We start from the raw sequence: 23,056 nt of genomic DNA on the forward strand, positions 1-23,056 counted from the left end.
GGAAAACGAACATAAAAACACACACAAAGTATCTGCATATGTTTCTTTCAGATTTTCAGAATATGTAAATACATTCACAGAGGGTGGTGAAACACAAAAACAAAATTAAATTGTGGGCAAAATGAATAAAATTTTTCATAAGACTATTCTTCCAAGTAGCTATAATAACTCGGAATTTGTCAGAGCAAGATTCTGTGCACCTCCTCCATGTCCATATCCAGCTTTAAGAAATATCTTTACACAAATAAAAACACCAAAACAATTATGATAATACCAAGATTGATTATACTCTACACAGAAGCAATAATGTTACTTTCGTATTAATATTAAATTCAATTAATTATATATATTCTAATCTAATTTATAATAACAATTAATTAAAATGTAGTATCTACATTTGAATACTGTTTATTTCATTATATATATATATATGTCCAATTTTAATTGTTTTGTTTTCTAAATTTTACAATGTAGAAATTAAAACGAAAATTAGTAGGAATGTGTTGGAAGAAAAACGAGTTAAAAATGTAACCGTAGAAACTATAACAACAAAATTGTCTAGATCTATGCACTAACTAAATTTACACTTTATACTGTAGAATTGCTTCTAGGCGACGTCAGTACACGTAATACTCTGTTTTCTTTTCCAGAAATCTCTCTGTTTTCTTTTCCATAAACACTCTGTTCCTCACTAACTCTTCTTCAATTCCATCTTCCACAACTTTTCTTCTTCTTCTTCAGCGATGTTTTTCCACAAGGTTTTGTCCCGTGTGTCCACCACCATTTCCCGGACCTCTTTTCTCTCTGCTTCGCAAAGGCCCCAACACTTCTCCAATCACTTGCATTCCCTTATTCACCAATCCCCCAGCAAGGTAATCTCCCACACTTACCCAAAACAATTATATTCCCCCTTTTTAATTCTTTAGGGTTTTGCCAGGGTTTTAGGGGTTTGCTCAAATTTTGGTTGATGGACCCTTTTCCAAGCTTATTGCTACTTTTCTGCTCGCTACTCTGTTTCTTACGATTTGATTCCGTTCGTGGATTACCGGTTTCGGTTCCATGTCTCAACATATATCCTAATTGGCTCTGTTTTTAAATAATCGATGTTCATGTATTTTATTTTGATTAAGGTTATGGTGACTTGTGCTTTAGAAGTTGTTTTTTATGCTTTAGAAAGTGTAATACCAAGTTTCTTTGACACCTCTTTTGTCGCTAATTATCTGCTTTAGCTGTTCGTTTTGAAATTAAATGTTCAGAAAACTTCTGTGAATGTCACTTTTGTGTCATTTTTCTGCTGCTGATTGTCCTATTTAGGCAGGGTTTTTATCAGGTGTGTTGTATGTCATTACGTTAAGGAAGATTTAATTACATATCTTCTTTTATTCAGCTTGTTAATTTTCATTAGTGCTGATTATATAAGGTTTTAAAAATTGTTTTCTGTCTTACTTGTATTTGGTGGTTGACAATTTTTTAAGTCATTCTTTAGTCAATTTCTAAAGAAAAAGTCATGGTAGATGGTGTATGGACTGATTTTTTACATTGTCATCCAATCATAGACTAATCATGTATGTCAAGTGCCATATGTAAGTGTAGCTTGTTTTACTGGTTGGCAAGGCATAGAAATTGAACTTGAAAGTGTAGCTTGTTTATTTCTAGAGGTAGAAGCACTGTTTGAGCTTTTTTCTTAAAATATTTTTTTTCTCTTATTCTTGATCATTGTAATTTTCTTAAAACAATTTTCTGAAGGATAAGTTGTTTTAAATTCCTTTCATATAGGAAGGATTAATAGTTCCCCCAATTTTTTGTTTTTTTATAAAAGATATTATGAAAATTGATCATATGGTCATTATCATTAATCTATACCCCAGGACTCATTATCTCTTAAAATTTTTTTTATGGAGTGAATTTTAATGATACATTTTAAAATTCTCAAAAAGTTCCACATATGCTTTCTAATGTTCCAGTTGATTCCTGTTCAAGTCAATTTGTTACCGCTACGGATAAATTCATTATCAACTCCACGATTTGGGTTTTCTTCATCAGCTTCAAGTGAAACTAATGACAAGGAAAAAGGGAAGAATATAGATATTGGAGATTCTACAAATGATAACCCTGATAAAGAAAACAAAGAGGCCAAGAATTTTGAACAGGCCGGAGAAGCTAAATCCGCAGATAAAACAGAGGAATCAAGTTCTATTCGGGATTCTCAATCTCAAACTGTAAAAGGAAGGAGGAGAGGTTTTAAACGAACAACATTTTCTGATTCAGATTCAGATTCAGACTCAGACTCAGACTCAGACTCAGACTCAGACTCAGAGAGTGAATGTGATCTATCCAAGGATGATTTAATTAAACTTGTGGCTGAGAAAGAAGCACTTTTGAAGTTAAAGCACAAGGAGATTGAACAAATGCAGGATAAAGTTTTGCGTACTTATGCAGAAATGGAGAATATCATGGAAAGGACAAGACGTGAAGCAGATAATTCGAAAAAGTTCGCTATACAGGTCTAAGTCTGAACCCTTTTGTCCCAAATAATTTCCTCTTCAACTGAATGTTGAGTGGTTTAAATATGATGTAGAATTTTGCAAAGAGTTTACTAGATGTTGCGGACAATTTGGAAAGAGCTTCCTCAGTTGTCAAGGAAAGTTTTTCAAAAATTGATACACCTAATGACTCTGCTGAAGCGGTAAAACTTCTGAAAACACTTCTGCAAGGCGTTGAAATGACCGAGAAACAATTGTCAGAGGTAGAATGTTCTACTTTATGCTGTATCAATTTAAATTCAAAAGTCACAGCCAATCTGTTGTTCTATGTTTTTTTCCTTCTCATTTTTATAGTTAAGATTTATTCCCCATTTCTTTTCCGCTATCTTAGTTCCTCATTTAAATACTTTTGTCTAGTAATGATAGTGGAATGATGATTAATTGGGTTATGTGAGGGTAAGAGTGATTTGGTGGGACTAAGTGAGGAGGCTTTAGGCTAAAATTTGTGACCTTGGTTGTTCAGGTGCTGTGAGATCAGGGGCTTGTTTTTGTTTTGGTTTTGAATGGCCAATTTTAATTTTAAAAATCATAATCTTGTTGGTTCAAATTTCTTTTAATTATTTTGTGAATCATTATATAAAAAAACAGCTGTGTATTGGAACTCTAGAAGCACTTCATTTAATGGTCGCTAGATTGTTAATAGGATACTTAGTTTACTTGCTGAATTTTGATTTGCGTTTCTAAGAACTAGGGAATTTTGGGTAAAAACTTTATAACCTTCCCGTGCCATCTGATCAACAAAATGTGAAATAACATGTTGACTCTATATGGTGCGGGGTTGAATAGAGTTCAAAGCTTTTTCACAAATGCTTGGAAAACAAAGCTTATCTAATATTAAGAACACCAGATTTTTTTGACTCTGGCTTTCACAAGTATTCTTTAATTTTCCACTCCTAGATACAAACAAAGTTGTTTGATAACGGTTACAGGAAAAACTCTTTAGAAAGGATATAGAAATGCACACTTTTGATAGAGAACTAACCTCACTAGGTGAAAGATATGACAGTATGTTTCTCTCAGAGACTAGATGGTCTAATGGACAGTCGAGCTTATACTACTTTATGTTCTTATGGGATTTACAAAGACTCTTTATGCATGCAAGATGTTGTAGTTTTTGTGTTCGTGGTCTTTGGTCTTTTATGGGCTTCTTCAAAGTATCTTTGAAGAATCTGTTCAATATTTTATTGTGATTATTGACGCAAATCTTATCGAGATCTTTGATTTTGTTCAATATTGTGTTTTGCTAATATTTGATTTTGTCCAATATTCTGCTTTGCTAATTTTTTATTTGACGATATTTATTATAAACATCCCGAATGGAAAATAAAGAGCACATCTTACTTAAAACATTGTAATTAGCTATTACAACTTAATCTTATTTATTATAATCAAAACACTTAGTATGGATCATCCACTATGCTTGTCTAGAGTGTTTTAGACTAGACTATCCAGGATTAACAAAATGTTTTGTTAACAAGTTATAACTTTCAAGAATATTACAAAATGCTTTTGCCACTTGTATTTCACTATAGATTCTTTTGTGTGCTTGAAATAATATATCTTTGTGGACTGCAAATTGCTTTAGGCTTCAGCCTATTGTAAAGCTAACTGCTACTGCTTACAGGTACTTAAAAAGTTTGGTATAGAAAAATTTGATCCTACGAATGAGCCCTTTGATCCACACAGGCATAATGCCGTCTTCCAAATCCCTGATGGTTCTAAGCCTCCAGGAACCATTGCAGCTGTTCTGAAGGTAATGTACATAATTTTTTAGTGAAGGACCATGATTTGCTTTTTCCTATTTTATAATTTGGTTTTGACCCTTAAAACTGTTGATACGACGTGTTATTTTGGGTCTATGAAGCATGGGTACTAAAAGGTTGTTGGCATATCTATATCATTCATATTTGATACTACTATTTTTATTTTTATGATTATGCCGCATTTATATTTTTGTTGTTTCTTGCTAGAGTTTTAACGTGCTTTCTATTATTGGATTGATTTCATGTTGCCTATGGTTCCATTAAATAACTCTGGTCCTTTCAATTTGCTGTGCAATGAGTTCTGGTTTGATTTTGTCGGTGTTTCAAGGCAAATTTTATGTTTTCTAAAGCTAAAATCGAATGATACTTTCCATTTTTGAACCAGAATGTTTGATGGTCTTGTTGATGGTCTTGTTCTTGTTTTTTGTTGGGCTTCTTATTTATGGAGATTGAAAAGATGAGTATAAAAAGCTATTCTATGGTTGTGTTTGCAGGCAGGATATATGCTTTATGATCGTGTTATTCGCCCTGCGGAAGTTGGTGTGACGCAAGCAGTGGAGAATGAAGAGAATAATGGAAAAGATAGTATCTCTGATAAGGGTTCATAGGATAAAGTTATTGGATCATTCCCATGTTCATTCAAATTTGTATCTCTTCTACAACCCAATATACATTCTTTTCAACTAGTTAGCAAGTTTTTCTCATAAAAAACTCACATTCATGTTCTCTTCTAGTTGGATGTAGTTTGAATCTTGAGTTCCCAAGTCATTAATCTAATGAAAGTCTATATTCAAATAACACCTAAACATTCAAGAACAAGAGATTATAAAAATATGTGATTATATAAGTTTTATTAAACTCTTTCATCATATGAAGAAAGAAAAACCTTGTAAATATTATTCAAATAAGATTTTGGTTTCTTTGTTATACACTCTTTGGGTACTCTTTTAAGAACGTTCTAATTGAACATTCTGAAACAACTATTTTATATTTTTTATATAATGATTTTAATAAATAATTTATCTTCAATTGTTAGATTAAAAAAATTTGAGAATGAACAATAAATGTATTAGAAATTCTCTTTCACATATATAAATATAAGGATAATTTTGAGGCTTTCTAACCTCAACTAAGTTTTGTATATAGGTTGAAAGTCTCAGTATATTCTTTGTTGATAGAGAAAAAAAGTTTAACAAATCAAAGATGCTGATATTTTATGTATAAAAGTATTACAATAATAAAATATTAACATTTATCAATATAAAGTATAAACTATGGTTCATACAAACTGTTATATCTCTTCTGAACATGCAAACTAAACTAACTATATTATATACTCACCTTAGTTTTAGAAAAATAAAATAAATTATGATGATATTTTTGGTAAGTTATCAACCCATCCATCATTGTTGATAAAAGATGTTAAAGAAAATGCTTTCATTTCTGAATTATTTAGTTTCTTCAACCAAGAAACACGCTTTGAAGTATCAGCTCCTGGTCCTTCACAATCAACTTCAGCATAAGTGAGTCCATTCCTGTAATGATTCAGTCACAGATGAATCAAAATAAAGATAAATGCTTAAAATAATGTAAAAGTTCAGTAAAAACCTGAAATCACTCTTTTTCTTTTTTTAATGAAAACATGAAATAATAAAACAATTTTAAGAGATGTATCCATTTAAACTTACTCATTGCCTACATAATGCCAAGCATTCCATCCTTGAGGAGTTACAATGGAAGAAAAATATGTTTTATGAAATATGACTCTTGAATAAGGACTCCATGCTCTTCCTAAGTTCACTTTACCATTCCCTATAAGAAAACCTCCTTCAAATACAAAACCATCTGGGTCATCTCGTGAACTTCGTCCTTGAGCTGTAACAAAGCCTGCTAGATTTGGAGATCTCCCCACAACATTGATCCAACAATTCTACAAGTAAAAGAAAACACATAAAAAATAAATGTTTAAAAGTGATTAACCTCATAAACCAAACAACAAAAGGCTTGATGAAACATTGGCCTTAGAACATTCAGTATAGTTAAGAATAAGTGTATTCCTAATCAAAGATATGAACCTATCTTCATTTCTTGTATCTCCTCTGATATACACAAGAATCCCCCCTCTCCCTCATTCCCTGTACCTGCCCCTCTTGTGAGTTTTGTTCAATAATAACTGTCATTATCTATTTACAACTGACGACCAAAACCCCATAATCTATGCTGATATAGTATTAAAGGAAAAGATTTACGACAGACGATCTACTTCTACATTACATCATGCTTGGTCCATGATGCTACACTAAGGATTGAAAAATAATTAATGTAATTTACCTCATAGTAAGATTGTCCACTACCATATATGAAGTCCACTTCACCTTGAATGTAACAATCTTTGAAATAATGCCGTCCATATTGATCATACAAAGTGTCTTGATAACCTAAAAAACTACAATTATAGAAGAAATATTTATCTCCATGGAGTCTTACTGCATTTGCTGGTTCGATTCGGCTTCCCATGTAGTAAGATTTATATGTTTTAATATCCACATTATACGAGTTCTGTAAATACATAACAATATATTAATTATAGATAAAGAATATTGAAAAACTATGAAAATGGTTTGTTTTATCATTTATTGACATGTTCACCTTGAAAGTAATGCCACTTGCAATCACATTGGATGATAAAGAAGTAAAAGTAGAGTTATTGTTTATTGATCGGTGGTCTGAGTAACTAATGGTTGTTGTCGAATTACCCTCTCCTTCTAAGATTATACATGGCTTTTCTGTGGGAATAGTAACCCTTTCTCTGCATAATTACAATAAGAGAATAACTATAGAAATGTGAGTATATTATAGAAAATGTATACAAAACTCACAATTTATTTTTGAGATTGGATACTATTGTAATGCTTATTAGAGCAATATTAAAATTGATAAAAATGATAACTTTAAACATGTGAAACACCATATTATGGGTGATTCGATAAGTCCGATAGTGGATAACTTGATAAACCTAACAAACATTCACTAGAATAGACTCGAAAATGAATCTGATACCATATTAAGAAGTAGATTTTAAACCTAACTTAATCTGATAAAATTCACTTATAAGGTAAGGTTTGACCCACTTATATTTAGGAAATAATTTAATCTCTAGACAACATGTAATCGACAGGCTAAGATATGTTTATATGTTTATGCTAAGATAATATAATATAAAGTAAAAAATTACTTATGAAATGGTGATCACAGCATGCAGATAAATGCACAAAAGATTAAAAAGGTCTAAAGTGGATTTATAGAAATAACATCCTTCAAAACAAAAGTGTATTTTTAAACCAATTTAATTCAAAGAGTAATCAATTTAAATGTAGCCATAAGAATCATGCTAAATGAAATCATGATCGAAATATACATTGTAATTTCATAAAAAAAAAAACTTGTTTGTTGAATAAATTGTGTGATGTTATAAGAATATATATAATTTGAACTTACATGTATAAGCCTGCTTGTATATGAATCTTAACCCATTGATCATTGTTATTTTTTACAGAATCAATGGCCTCTTGAACTGTTCTAAATGCTGCTTTGCCTTCTTTGCCAACAATGATAGTTTCTGTAACATTATCTCCACCACAGTCTATGGTTTCACCAAGACAAAAGAAACAACTAATGAACAAGACTAGAAGAAAACTCATCATTCTAGAAAACAATTCCCTCATAAAAATACTGTAAGCATAGACATCCCTTTAATAGAAAAAAATAAAATATGGAAAACAACTATCTCATTTCTTTTTATAACTTCAAGAAAATATTTAAATTCATTAATTGCTACTAAATTATATTAAGTATGTTTTAAATTAATTTCCAATCACAATTAATAATTATCTAGTAAAATGATAACTATCAAATGCCTTCATGTGAGAGAAGACAGTGGAACAATGATCTCAGCTGTTACAATATTTAAGAGAATACAATTTTAATTAAACACATTAATTAGTTTGCCTTAATAAACCGTTATTGAAAAAAAGTCCAAATGCTTCTAATTATACTTTTAATAACATGTTTAACTATTTTTATTTCCAGTTTATGAAAGAAAAAATAATTAGTTACTATATTAATATAGTTTTATAATAATTTATAAATTATTAATATAGAGAAATTTCTATTATTAATAAAAAATATAAAATAAAAAATAAATATTTTTTTATTTTGTAAAATAATAAATAATTTAGCTAATATAATATTTTTTTTTCTGAAATTAATTGTTATTTTTTTTAATAATTTAAAATATACAAATTAAATTTTGAAGTTATATTTAAATATATGAGAGAGAGTATATAAATATGTTTATAAGAAGTTTATATATAATTTATATATTTCAATAGATTTAGTACTATGAATTTAAAATATTGCAGTATAATAAATATATTTTAAAACTATAATCTCAAAATATATTTTAATTGTTTCTTTTTATTATGTTTATAGGAGATTTTAGAGAATGTTCTTTCCTTTTTTTTATTGTTTTTATTTTTTTAAAATTTTCAATGTAGTTATTTAAGCTATTTTTACATTTTTTTATTTTTTGATTTTTTTTCGCATTGGTCTAATCTTCATACTTTTTGTATTTTTTTAATTTTATACTATTCTTTTATGTGATAACACGTGTCTAAGATGATTTTATACAAAAATTAACAAATTTATAAATTAGTAAATTGATAAATTAACAAATTAGTAAAATATTAAGTTGATAAACTGGTAAAATATTAAACTATCTGTTAGGAGAATTCATTCCTTTAAAAAAAAATCATAAAATAAAAATCAATTTTAAGATAAAAAAATAATTAGTTACTATAATGACTAAATTAGAGATCATTTTTAGAGACTAAACAAATTTTGATTTCTAAATTAATTTTTATTATTGTTAAATGATTTTTAAATTGGTGTCTAATTATCAATCAAGGTTTTAGGTACCAAATTTAGAAGTTTGAGGTGTGATTTTGTTATTTGTGAAATTCTCTTTATAAAGATAAAGATATTTTAAATGGGAAAAGAGAATATGAAAAATATATTCTTACCTTCTTCTCTTCTTCTCTTTTTGATTGGATTTTCGAGGATGAAAATTTGGGAGTTGATTTTGAATAATGAATATTAAATTTTCAAGAGTTACCAAATGACAATATTGTTTGATTAAAAAGATAAAATAATAACACAATAATAAAATATTCACTTTTAATAGAATCACTCAACTAAGCATAAGATATAAGATAGAGACATAGCATAAAGAAGTTGAATCGAATTATTAGGATATTGTGGGTAAATTGTCAAACCATCCATCTTTATTGATAAAAGATGTAAAAGAAAAATCATTCATTTCTGAATAACTTAGTTTCTTCGTCCATGGTACACGCTTTGAACTATCAGCTCCTGGTCCTTTGCAATCAATCTCAGCATAAGTGGTGGTGCTCCTATAGTTTAATAACAAATTAATAAAAAATAATAAACTTTAAATATAAAATATTAATATCAATCCAAAACAGGGTTGTGAGGTCATGGATCGATCAAATTAATATATTATAAGAGTCTTATTCAAGAAATTAATGAAGATACCCGCAAAATCTTCATAAAGAATAGAATGCGAAATTGGCGGAAGGGCATGAGAGAAGTTTTCTATAAGAAAGAAGGGAGGTCGAAGTGGAAAAGGGACCAAAAATTAAAAACCATTGGTTTCGAATACCTTTAATGTTCTAGTTAATGATCATCTGTCTTGGCTAGAAGAATATAATTTCTAAATTTTTAAATAATATATATACAATCACAGACTCCACGATCGTAAATCCAACTCAGACTTGACTTGTAAACTCATAAAAGTTACATAAATGGACTTACGCATTGTCGGAAGCATTCCAAGCAACCCATCCTTCGGGAGTTATAATGGAATCAAAATAAGTTTGATGAAATATGACTCTAGAGTAGGCTCGCCATGCTCTTCCTAAATTCACTTTACCATTTCCTCTAATGGAACCTCCTTCAAATACAAAACCACCTGCATCATCGGATGAACTTCGTCCCTGAGCTGTAACAAAGCCTGGTAAATTTGGATCTCTCCCCACAACATCCATCAAACAATTCTACAAGGAAAAAAAAATACACAATGTTTCATTATTTTATTTTCATAATGAATTTAAAAAGTAAATATAAATTAGTGTAATTGACCTCATAATAAGATTGTGCTGAACCAAATATAAAATCGATTTCACCTTCAATGTAACAATCTTTATAGTAATGACGTCCATATGCATCAAATAAAGTGTCTTGATAACCTACAAAACTACAATTATAGAAGAAAGATTTGTCTCCATATATTCTTGCTGCAGTTGCTGGTTCGATTGGTTCACTTCCTACATCTTTCGGTTCATATATTGTATTCGCCAAATTATATGAGTTCTGCAAATCATAACAATACATTATATATAAAAGAATATTGAAGAACTATGAAAATAATTAATGGATCATTTATTTATATGTGCACCTTAAAAGTAATGCCACTTGCAACAACATTCGATGATGAAGAAGTGAATGTAGCGTTGTTATTTATTGAAGGGTGATCTGAGTAACTAATGGTTGTTGTTGAGCTACTCTCTCCTTCTAAAATTATGCATGGCTTTTCGTAGGGAATAGTAACCCTTTCTCTGCACAATTACAATATGAAAATCAAATTATACATTGTTATAGTGAATATATTTTAAAAAATGTGTACCAAATTCAAGAAAAAAAATCATTAAAATATTTTTCAACAAGTTTGTAGTACTTCAATATGGATGGAATAAAAGCAAAGATAAACAAAGAATCCTCCAATGAAGCTTACTCCATTAGGGTTTACATGCGAATTCTTACTATCAACATGCTGAATTGGATTTAGGATTTAGAATGAGAGTGATTCTTATGTATTGATTGTTTATTGTTTGATAAAAAAATTTGTTGATTTTGATGATGAAAGAAAAATGAAGAAATCTAGAGTGAGTTTATAGAAATAACATGTGTAAAAGAATCTTAAAAATAATGGATCTTACATGTATAAGCCAGGTTTTATATGAATCTTAACCCATTGATCATTGTTGCTTTTTACAGAATCAATGGCGGCTTGAACTGTTGTGAATGCTGCTTTGCCTTGTTGATCAACAACGATCGTTTGTGCAACACTCTTCCCACCACAGTCTGTGGCCTTACCATGACAAAACAAACAACTAAAGAACAAAATTAGAAGAAACCTCATCGTTCCAGAAAACATTTCCATGGTGGAATATCCCTCTTGAATGAATCTTCTTCTATGCATAAACACCCCTTTTATTACAAAAAGTTGTCGCCAAAACTTGGAAAAAAATATCTTATCTGTTTTACAACTTTAAGAAAATAAAAGAATATAATTAAATAATTATTAGATAAAAACTGAGAATCTCTTAAATTATTTTTCATTCCTAATTAATAACTTTCCCAGTAAAGTAAAATATTAAATATTATAGTGTGTTTGTTCGAAAGAAGACGAAGCAAGGATACAGTAATTAAAAGAATACAATGCTAGTTAAAAACTTTGAGCATAATTGATTCGAAAAAAACATATATTGAAAAAGTGTTGTTACAGAAAGAGCACGGACAATCCGTTGAAGTATTTAATATAGACAGAAATATCTTTCTTATATGTTAAAATCTTTTGTATGTAACTGGTATTGTTATCCGTTTTTTTCAATAAGAAATATTATTATTTTTATTTAAGATTGATTTTTTTTTATCTTTAATTCACGTTGATATTTTAATTCACTGATACGATATTAATAAATATAAATATCCGTAGACAATCTGTTGATAACAATATTTGATTTGGTTTATAACACCACAATCACATAAGTCAATAAGACTAAATTTTAATTTTTAAGTTTTTTCTTTATGATCAACAAGTGACCTACCTATTTCATAGTCAAGCTTGATCCATGACACCACAAGTCTAAATATAATTAATTGTTTATTTTTAATAATCTTTTTAATTATTTAACTATTTTTATTTTGAATTTGTTATATATCTTCATTTACTAAATTTGTAATGCATTAGAATGAATATATTAATAATGTAGTACACTATTTTTTAGGATTGATGATTATTAATTATTTATACTTTTAATAATATAAATATATAATATCTATATATTGCATAACATTGTACACAATTATGTGCTGTATATGGTTTGAAATATTTATGTTATATATATATTTGTATATATACTGTTGGTAATTAGAAAAGGTATTAGCATAGCTTATATGAGTTAAAAAGATAACCTAAGTATTATTCCATTGTCCCTAGGTGGCTATTATGTTTTTGTAAGATTTAAGTTTAATTGAAATATAACTTTTTTAAGGAATAAAGAATAAAAGGTTTGTAATAGAGTATTAGTTATTTTTTTTTTAAATATCTCTTTAAAATTTTTTTTTTTTTAAATTTTCTTTAGGTTTGGACAAGAATATGAGTGTAGGTAGAACAATTAAAGTTGAGTTTTGGTTAGTGGTTGAATTCGCACTAAGGATCATTTTTTTTGTATTTTTTTTTCTCCACTTTTAGTAAAAGGGAAATGTTGTTAGATTAGGGATTGATAGTTGGTGAGTTTTGGTGAATTTTTAGAAGTGCCAAATAAAAATCTACCAGATATTTCAAAAATCATTACTTATAATAATTAGATATTACATAAATAAACATAGCAAACAAAATAACACAGAACATGGTTCATATTACAAAGAACAACATTTGTTCATCGTGTATACAAAAATTATTGGGATATTGTTGGTAAGTTGTCAAACCATCCATCATTGTTGATAAAAGATGCAAAAGAAAATTCTTTCAAATCTGAAGAATTTAATTTTTTCATCCACGAAACATGCTTTGAAGTGTTGGCTCCTGGTCCTCTACAGTCAACTTCAGAAAAAGTGGTCTTATTCCTACCATAGGTTAATAAAACTTAATTAAAAATAGAAAAAAATGCTTAAAATATAAAATATCAATACAAAATCAAAAGTACTCTTTTAGTAAAATCATGAAACAACATAATTCTCAATTTTCAAGTGACGCAAAAATTATGATGGTTATTTTCTAAGGCCTTTTCTGAGAGATATAAATTTTTTCTTGAAACAATTAAATGCTTGGTTATAGATCTCTTTAAAGTTATTTCTTTGGGAATTTCCTTCTTAGATTGGTGCTTGGAACCATAGGTATGCATGCTCTCGATTAAAAGAGGTTATTTTAAAGTGGCAAGATGGTGACTGGTATATTTGAGAGGAGCTAGTTTTTGAGGCAATAAAAATTGGTAGGGCTTTTTATGTGGTTTTGTTAGTGTTGGCAATTGAAGATATCTTGTGGAGTTTGTTGTGTACGGAGAGAAAAATGTTTATTCCTATGTTCTGTATAAAAGTTTGACTACTTTTTAAGTGAACCATATTTATTTATTTTTTCTTATCGGTAAAAAAATATATTTAAACTTACTCATTGCCGGTGGCTCTCCATGCAACCCATCCATGTGGAGTTATAATGGAAGAAAAATATGTTTCGTGAAATATGACTCTAGCGTAGGATCGCCATGCTCTTCCTAAATGCACTTGACCATTTCTTGTAATAGAGCCTCCTTCAAATACAAACCCACTAGGATCATCTAATGAATTTCGTCCATGAGCTGTGACAAAGCCTGCTAGCTTTGGAAATCTCCCTACAACATTGATTGAACAATTCTACAAGCCAAAAAATATATAAATGTTTCATTATTTTATTTTGAAATCGATTTTAAAAACTAATTAATGTAACTTACCCCATAATAAGATTGTCCATCACCAAATATAAAGTCAACTTCACCTTGAATGTAACAATCTTTGAAGAAATGACGTCCCGAATGATCATATAAAGTGTCTTGATAACCTACAAAACTACAATTATAGAAGAAATATTTATCTCCAGATAGTTTTACTGCATTTGCAGGTTCAATTTTGCTTCCCTCATCGTAAGATTCATATCTTCTGGTGGCCACATTATACGAGTTCTGTAGATAAATAACAATATATTAAAGATAAAGAATATTGAAGAAATATCAAAATGGTTGTTCTATCATTAATTTGTGTTTATCTTGAAAGTTTTTTTTTATTAACAAAGAATAAATAAAATGAGATATTTTAGGGGTGTTTGAATCCTTATACAGAAAGTGACCAAGGTCAATCTATCCAACATTTAATCTAGAAACATACTTCAAACTCTACAAACTACCAAAACAATTCTCAATTGAAAGATATGGTAACTTCACCTTGAAAGTAATGCCGCTTGCAATAATATTAGGTGGTAAAGAAGTGAACGTAGCATTATTGTTTATCGACTGGTGGTCCCGGTGACTAATGATTGTTGTTGCACTGCCCTCTCCTTCTAAAATTATGCAAGGTTTGTCTTGGGGAATAACAACACTTTCTCTGCATAGTCACATTCAAGAAAATAATCTCATATTAAGAAATGAACTTTAAGTCTAACTCAATCTCATAAAATAATTTTTCACCTACTTATATACTATAAAATGTTATAATCTCTAGTTGATGTGAGATTTTAACATTTTTGTTGATTAAATGTTTGAAGTTAGAAGAATATAATTTGAACTTACATGTATAAGCCTGCTTGTATATGAATCTTGACCCATTGATCATTGTTAGTTTTGACAGAATCAATGGCCTCTTGAACTGTTCTAAATGCTGCTTTGCCTTCTTTGCCAACAATGATCGTTTCTGTAACATTATTTCCACCACAGTCTGTGCCTTCACCAAGACAAAAGAAACAACTAATGAACAAGACTAGAAGAAAACTCATCATTTTAGAAAACAATTCCATGGGAGAATATTTGTTGAATAATCTTGTAAGCATAAACATGTCAGTTCTTTGTTTTATAGCTTCGAGAAAATAAAAGATAAAAAATAAAAAATAAAAAATAACTTAATCAATTAATCATTATTTAAAATATTTTTTTACGTCTAAATTATAATTTCCATGCATAATTAATAATTTCCCCATTAAAATATTAAATATTAGTGCATTTTTTTGAAAGGAGACGTGGATCAATGGATATCGGCACAAAAGTAATTAAATGAATGCACTTAACTAGTTTAAATAATCTGCTATATGGAAAAAAATCTAAATCCTATGATTAGACTCTTCACAGTCATTTTAGTTTTATTTTAATAAAAGGTTAATATTTTCATTTTCAATTTGTTAAACACTTTTATTTAGCTTTATATTTTTAAGATATTAATTGAGCATATATAACTTAAAAGCATAACATTAATTAGTATTGTAGCATAGTTCATCAGTGAGAATCATTATGTTTCAATGAATCATCACTAAATGAATGGTTTTGTGTAATAAGTTACAAGTGTTGAAATATTGCAATAGTTATGTCTTTTCAGAAATAAAAACATATGGAATATAATAAATTTATTTTATAATATAAAAACAATCACATCTATCACTTTTTCTTTTTTAGCGTTAAACCTATTTTATATTATACCATATTTAAAACATTAACATGGATTCTTTTATAAATGAGTTCGAATATTCCTAGTATTTCTAATTTGTTTATTTTTGTTGATTAAAAAAAGGTAGATTCATTTACATCAATTTTTACTATAAATGTAAATTATTATTATTGTACAATTCCTTCATATTTTTCATTTGTAAAATATCTTTTAATGTAATCATTCTAAGAGATTTATTAAATAAAAGCGATTTATAGAAAAACAAAAATATTCGTTCACTTGTTTTAGATAAAAAAATAATTATATTTAATATTTGGTACAATAAATAATATATATATATATATAATAATAATAGTAGGTTGGGATAGTAACAATTATGATAGTAATAATGTTTAAATAATAATAATAATAGTGATAATGATAACAATACAAAAGAAATAATATATATAATATAACTTAACAAATAATAAAATAATAAACTAATAACATAAATCAATAAGCTAATAAATTATAAGAAGTTAGTATTAGTAAATTAATAAATAAAAAGTTTAACTAATTAAAAATTATCAAATTTAAAATTTATTAAAGAAATATACTAATAAAATTAAATATTAAGAGATTAAAATATTCATAAATTAACGAATTAATAACTTACCAAAATAATTAATTAATGAATTGATAAAATAAGAAATTATTGATAAATTAAGAAGATAACAAGTTAATGAATTAAGAAATTAATAAATGATTAATAAAATAAAAAAGTGATATATAATAAATTAATAAATTAAATCTATGATACTTTTTTTTTTATAAAAAAAATAGTTTAAATTAAACGAAGAATTAAATAATTTTTGGTTTTTAAATTTATTTATATTATTGTTAAATAGTTTATAAATTTGTATCTAGATTCTAAATTTGGTACCAAGGTTTTAACTACCAATTATTTAAATTCTAAATTTGGTAGCAAACACTCTCGTTAGATACCAATTTAGAAACTATTTAACAATAATATAAACTAATTTAGAAATCAACAATTTTTTTAGTCTCTAGAATGATCTTTAATTTAGTCACTATAAGAACTAATTATTTTTTGTCTATAAAATTGGTTTCTATTCAATGATTTTCTGGTAGTGATAACACATAACATACTCTTGGAGAGTTACTATGGAAGAAAAACGGACGTATTGATCATCTTGAAATTTTAATTATATCACAACTGAAGGTTTAGTCGTGGGTAACTATGAAGGTACGTTTAACATGTTTTTCCTACTCAGATTAGTATCTTGAACCTCTGGTATGTATGAGGTCTATTAAAAATAATAAAAGGTAGAGGTATGTATAAGGGTCGAGGTATCCTTAAAATTTCTATTATTATTCTTTTTTTTTTCTGATAAAAAAAAACAATGAAAAAAACACATGTTGTAAGAATTATAATATAGAGTAAGCACCATACTCTTCTTAAATTCATTTTACCAACCTCTTTCAACAACAAAACCACATGAGTCATTTAATGAACTTTCTCCATTAGCCATCACGAAACCTAGTAAATTTGGATTTCTCCTCACAACATTAAGCCAACAGTTCTACGAGTGAGAAAACACCAAAAATATGTGTTACTATTTTATTTTTCGAAATGAATTTAAAAAATAAATAAAATATGGTGAAAAAAATAACAACAAGTCACCTCAGTCTTCTTTATTGTTTGCTTATCCTCTACTTCTAAAATTACACAAGACTTTTTTTATTGAAATAGAAGTCATTTAATAAAATTAAACACGATCATAGAAAAGTGAATATATTTTACAAAAATGTGCACTAATTTTAAGAAAAAAAATCACAGTTTAGCTATTAGATTAGTGATTAATTTAAAATTTAAAATAATTAATAATTAAAACTTTTATAAAATATTAAATATCAATTTAAAATTATTTTATAATTTTTTAATAATAATATAAACTACTTTAAATATTAATAATTTTTTATTTTATTAAATAGTATTTAATTTAGTTAATGTAATAATTAATTATTTTTTATGTATAAATTAGTTGATATTTAATTGTTTTTCTATAATTAATTATATGTATTTATAATCTTCTCTAATCATTAATGAAAGAAGAATGTTAGATTCGGTTGGCAATTCTTAAACGGATTTGATAAATGTTTTTTAATGAAATGGATATTATAATATCTTAAAAGTATAATATTGTGCCTAAATATCGACTGATGTTCTTATTCAATATATCAATATTTAATTTTCTTATCAAAAATACTAATGATGTATGAAAGTTAACTAAGAATAATTAATATTTTTCAACCTATAATTGTAGTAATACTTCTTTTTCTTAAAATTATGAAGATAGAAGAAAGAAATATTTTAGTATTTAAAAGGGGTTCTTATGCTTCTAAGAATCACTCAGCACATTAGCATGGAATGGTTTCATCATCTAATGACTTTCTTCCTGGTCTCGGTTACTTGTTCTTTCTTTTTCCTGAGTAAAGCCATAGACTGTGGAGGAAAACATATTTCAAACACCATCACTGTTAATCCAAATGGGAAAAAAGCTTTTAAAACAATTCAAGATGCCATTAATTCAGTAAAGAACAACAATGATAAATGGGTGAAGATTCACATCAAAGCTGGATTATACATGTAAGTTGAAATGATATTATTTATATATTACAGTTTTTGTTTGATCAATAAACATTAATTTATTAAGAAAATGCATGTTTAAAACATTATTCTTACAGCTGGATATATTATGAAAATGAACTTAAAATTGTTTGAGTTGATTGTTTATATCAACATCTCTCACACTTAGCATAATATCAGTTTGTCTTTTTGGAGTCAAATTCAAATACTTATATTTGTAGTTGTGAAAAGTTATATTAAAGTATGATTTTTTTGTTTCAACCTACTTTACTTTCTTTCACTTTGTTTAAAAGAAGATATAAAATAACATTCAAATGTATAATGGCGGGATAATATTTTTTTTAATTATCATGTTATTCTTAAAAATCTTTTATTAAAGTAATTATTTGGGTGCGAAAGCATCATTTTTCCTTGAATTATGCCTTATTATATGGATTGTGTCATATTTAGTTGTAGTCTTCATGGATCTACCCACTTATTTGTCATTTTGACCTATATTCTTCATAGATCTATCCACTTTTTCCTTTGTTTGAAAATATGAATGATAGAAAGTGTAACTTTGTTATTGACTGTTCATTTGATGTGATAACAGATGGTTGTTGGTATTTGGAATGTCAACCTAGTTCAGATGTCAAGTTGCATTGTGATGTCTAACATGAAATCTTTAATAAAAAAAACTTTGTTATTGATTGAACAACATTGACTTTTTCATTTTAAAAAAAAATCAACCATTCATAAAAAAAACTAGGGTATTAACTTTAGATGAGTATCTCTCATCTTTATCATTTCCAATTTTGATAAAGATGAAAAATCACACTCAATACAATGTGGTTCTACCAAGGAATGAAATAGTATCCATCATTAAAAAAAACTTATTTATGATAATAACATTGTTTTCACCTTTGTTTTAAAATCTTCCTTGTAGTTTTTTTCTTACATTTGAAACTAAATGAAATTCATTCTTGTAAACATGTATATATAGTTATTTCAAAACTATAATTGTGCAGAGAAAGACCTAAGATTCCCATAGAAAAGCCATGCATCATTTTACAAGGAGAAGGTAGTCAAAATACACTAGTAAGCTTTTCAACCCACAATGGAACAAATGATAGTTCTACATTCATTTCATCACCACCAAATGTGATTATAACCGGCATAACTTTCAAGGTGAACTTTCACATGAACAAGTGATTTAGGGTTTATACTTCAAGCATTAATAATTTTTCAGTTTTCATTATCTCTAATATTGTTGTGTATCAACAGAACTTATATACTGGTTCACAAGCATTGGCAGCAAGTATATACGGAGACAAAACTTTCATCTACAAGTGTAGTTTTATGGGTTATCAAGATACTTTATATGATGCTAATGGACGTCATTACATAAAAGATTGTATTATTGAAGGTGAAATAGACTTTATTTTTGGTGATGGACAATCATATTATGAGGTAAATTACATTGATTACTTTTTAAATCTATTTTGAAAATAAAATAGTGAAACAATTATTTATGTGTTTTTTACTTGTAGAACTGTGACATCAAAGTTATAGGGAGAAACCCTAAAGTACCCGGCTATGTCACAGCTCAAGGACGAACTTCATCAAATGATTTAGGTGGTTTTGTATTTGAAGGAGGTTCTATTGGAGGAAAGGGTAAAGTGAATTTAGGAAGAGCATGGAGACCCTTTGCTAGGGTCATATTTCACAAAACATATTTTGATTCTGTTGTAACTCCTCAAGGATGGGTTGCTTGGACTGCCAGTGGCAATGAGTAAGTTTAAATAAATATACATTTACTAAAATAATGATAATTTTTTTACCATGTTTCACTACAAGAAAATCATTAAATAGAAATTAAATTTAGAGACTAAAAAATTATTTGTATCTAAAGTACTTTCTATTATTAATAAAAATTTATAAAATGATTTATAAATTGATATCTAAATTAGTTACCCAGTTTTAACTACTAATATTTTAGATTCTAAATTAGTCTCTAAAAGACCTAATGGAGACTAATTTAGAATATAAAGTAATAGTAGCTAAAATCTTGGTAGCTAATGGTTAGATACCAATTTAAAAATTACTTTATAAATTTTTACTAATAATATAAACTAGTTTAGATACCAATGAGTTTTTTAGTTTATAAAATGGTCTCTAATTTAGTCAAATAGTAACTCATTATTTTGGTTTTATAAGATTAGTTTCTATCTGATGATTTTCTTGTAGTGTTTATTTTACTCGAAAAACTATAAATTACATTATTTTGTGTTTTTTAATTAAAAAATGTGCATTTTATTAACTCATGACTAAATTGTTGTAGGAATAGAGTCACTTATGCTGAAGTGGACTGTAAGGGACCAGGAGCTGATTCTTCAAAGCGTGTTTCGTGGATGAAGAAACTAAGTTCTTCAGATCTAAAACTATTTTCTTTTCCAGTTTTTATCAATAATGATAGATGGTTTGATACCTTACCAACAATATCTTAATGATGTATTTTTTTTTTTTAAATTAGGTTAAGGTTATTGTATACTATACTTAGTTTTGTATACATAAATAAGTGTACTCATTTCTCATATGAAGCATCTTGTATACTTCAAATAAATAAAAGAGAATATTTTATATAAATCTTTGTGCTATCTTTTTATTCTTTTGTAAAACAATAATAATTTTTTGGTTTATAAAACTTAGAAAAACGTTTTCCCCAAGTATAAAAAAATGGGGCTTACTTATATTGAAATGCAGTGTCAATCAGATTATGTATTGATATTTCTTCAAACTGTTCAGACACTTAAACATATATTTTTCAGGAATAACAAAGTTACTTCTCATTCTTTATTTATTTTTTCTTAATCTGAATATTAAAGTGACAAAACAATTATATTGAAAACTATATAAAAACATAAATAATTCTCTTATAGCTAAAGTGAGAATAAAGAGACTTTACACTATCTAAAATTGTACACTACAAGAAAATCAATAAATACAAATTAATTTTAGAGACAAAAAATAATTAGTTACTATAGTGACTAAATTAGAGACTATTTTAGAGATTAAAAAAAATTATTGGTTTCTAAATTAGTTTCTATTATTGATAAATAGTTTATAAATTGGTATATAATTAGTTACCAAACTGTACAAGTTTCTTACAATATGTAGATGATGATATTTACACAGATGGATCTTCTATATATTACACAATGAAGTACCACATGAGTGGGTGTATAATAATCTAAATCTGCCGCTCATGTTATGATCTTCTACATCATAGGTCTTCCTGTTCCTTTATCTGGCTTATGTTCTTCATGTAGCATTCAGATTGAATGACTTTATGAAATTACGTCGCTACTTCCACATGGTACGGATAACGTAAGAGACATCTTTCTTTTTTCCAGGGGAATCCTTAGAATTACCACAACTTAGCTTTCAATTCGCCTCTGACCATCAAATGAAATGTGAATAACCCGCTCTCACCTGTTTGAAACAAAGGTGCTTCTGGTTCTGTCGGTTCTTGAAACAATTTTGTCTTCTCCATATTACTATATCTCGAGATTCAATAATTTTACATTTTATATGAGGAACTACTGAACTCAATCACTTGCTGCCATTACTCTTCAATCTTCTGTTGAGGTCTATCCTGTAGAGGTACTCCAATTGGATCAGTGATCGATTTCTAGGTTTCGTTGTAACCTAGTTGGTTACTTTCAATTACGTAAATCAATAGCCAAATCTAATCACACCCTGCAGTAGCTGAGGAGTCAGGCTACATTTTCACTAAATCAGATTTTCAAACAGAGTAAGTTCATTTTTACTCTAAAGATCCCTTATTCTTTGTTTTTCCTTAGGATTTAGTCATCAATCTTGGTGAGGTCAGTTGAGAAAAAAAATCCTCTCAACTTATTCTACTCTATACTGAATTATGTTATGTTTGGATAACTTGCATTAGGCCCTTATGTTTTGAAACTTATCTAGACTAAGAGGCTAAAATTCTAGAGGTTGCTTGGGAAGTAAGCAATTAAGGTAAGAGAAACTAACTTTATTTTTTTTTAATAGTACCCTAGGCAAGAAAATTTGAATGTGGAGGGAGCGTGGTCCCAATATTCAATTTATTAAACTCGTAGAAGTATTAGATTTTGATGGTTTAGTATTTAAGTGTTGTTTTTATGTTAAATGAGATTTTGAATGTTGCGGATTGTGTTTTGAATGATATTGTATGATGAAAATTGTATGGAAATGAATTCATACATTTGGGATAATGTATGTAGTAATGTTTGTTTGTGTATTAAATATTGATGGTAATGTGGTAACAAAGATCTCCGAGCTTCACTAATGATCTAAGTGACAGACTAAGATATCAAGTGGTGAGAAGCTGATAGGGGTATTCATGCACACCGTGACATATGAGATACATAACTTGAGTTGTATTGAACTTACCCTGATCATTTCTCTTGGAATCACTGGTAATCTTTGGATCATGTGTTAGTCTCTGGTAGGACTTACTTAAGGCGTCAATTGTTATTCTGTTTATTTTGTTTGTTGAATATCCTAGATGTGTATAT

The 23,056-nt window shown here is 27.8% G+C and overlaps 5 protein-coding genes across 5 annotated transcripts; 2 read left to right on the top strand and 3 right to left on the bottom strand.

The window, feature by feature from the left end:
- The first annotated feature begins 634 nt into the window (after positions 1–634).
- Positions 635–5,104, top strand: MGE1 (Co-chaperone GrpE family protein). Its single transcript, XM_068628423.1, has 5 exons — positions 635–872; positions 1,965–2,504; positions 2,579–2,746; positions 4,168–4,296; positions 4,801–5,104. Exons 1-5 carry the CDS (start codon positions 744–746, stop codon positions 4,912–4,914), a joined length of 1,080 nt encoding a protein of 359 aa, XP_068484524.1. The 5' UTR covers positions 635–743; the 3' UTR covers positions 4,915–5,104.
- Positions 5,105–5,672: 568 nt separating this feature from the next.
- On the bottom strand, positions 5,673–8,007 carry LOC137825445 (putative pectinesterase 52). The gene is made up of 5 exons (XM_068631112.1): positions 7,805–8,007; positions 6,956–7,115; positions 6,638–6,865; positions 5,995–6,236; positions 5,673–5,841 (listed from the first exon to the last, which is right to left on the bottom strand). The coding sequence occupies exons 1-5, from the start codon at positions 8,005–8,007 to the stop codon at positions 5,673–5,675; spliced, it is 1,002 nt and encodes a 333-aa protein (XP_068487213.1).
- Positions 8,008–9,611: 1,604 nt separating this feature from the next.
- Positions 9,612–11,606, bottom strand: LOC137825446 (putative pectinesterase 55). Its single transcript, XM_090294506.1, has 5 exons — positions 11,383–11,606; positions 10,842–11,001; positions 10,526–10,756; positions 10,199–10,440; positions 9,612–9,777 (listed from the first exon to the last, which is right to left on the bottom strand). The coding sequence occupies exons 1-5, from the start codon at positions 11,604–11,606 to the stop codon at positions 9,612–9,614; spliced, it is 1,023 nt and encodes a 340-aa protein (XP_090150632.1).
- A 1,519-nt stretch (positions 11,607–13,125) lies between these two features.
- On the bottom strand, positions 13,126–15,209 carry LOC150025700 (putative pectinesterase 10). Its single transcript, XM_090294508.1, has 5 exons — positions 14,986–15,209; positions 14,641–14,800; positions 14,155–14,382; positions 13,836–14,077; positions 13,126–13,294 (listed from the first exon to the last, which is right to left on the bottom strand). Exons 1-5 carry the CDS (start codon positions 15,207–15,209, stop codon positions 13,126–13,128), a joined length of 1,023 nt encoding a protein of 340 aa, XP_090150634.1.
- A 3,037-nt stretch (positions 15,210–18,246) lies between these two features.
- Positions 18,247–21,013, top strand: LOC137826359 (putative pectinesterase 10). The gene is made up of 5 exons (XM_090294491.1): positions 18,247–18,500; positions 19,508–19,667; positions 19,764–19,949; positions 20,030–20,271; positions 20,821–21,013. The coding sequence occupies exons 1-5, from the start codon at positions 18,247–18,249 to the stop codon at positions 20,984–20,986; spliced, it is 1,008 nt and encodes a 335-aa protein (XP_090150617.1). The 3' UTR covers positions 20,987–21,013.
- Positions 21,014–23,056: the final 2,043 nt, after the last annotated feature.

Source organism: Phaseolus vulgaris, chromosome 8 (genome assembly GCF_051622355.1).
Source record: "Phaseolus vulgaris cultivar YP4 chromosome 8, ASM5162235v1, whole genome shotgun sequence".
NCBI lineage: Eukaryota > Viridiplantae > Streptophyta > Magnoliopsida > Fabales > Fabaceae > Phaseolus > Phaseolus vulgaris.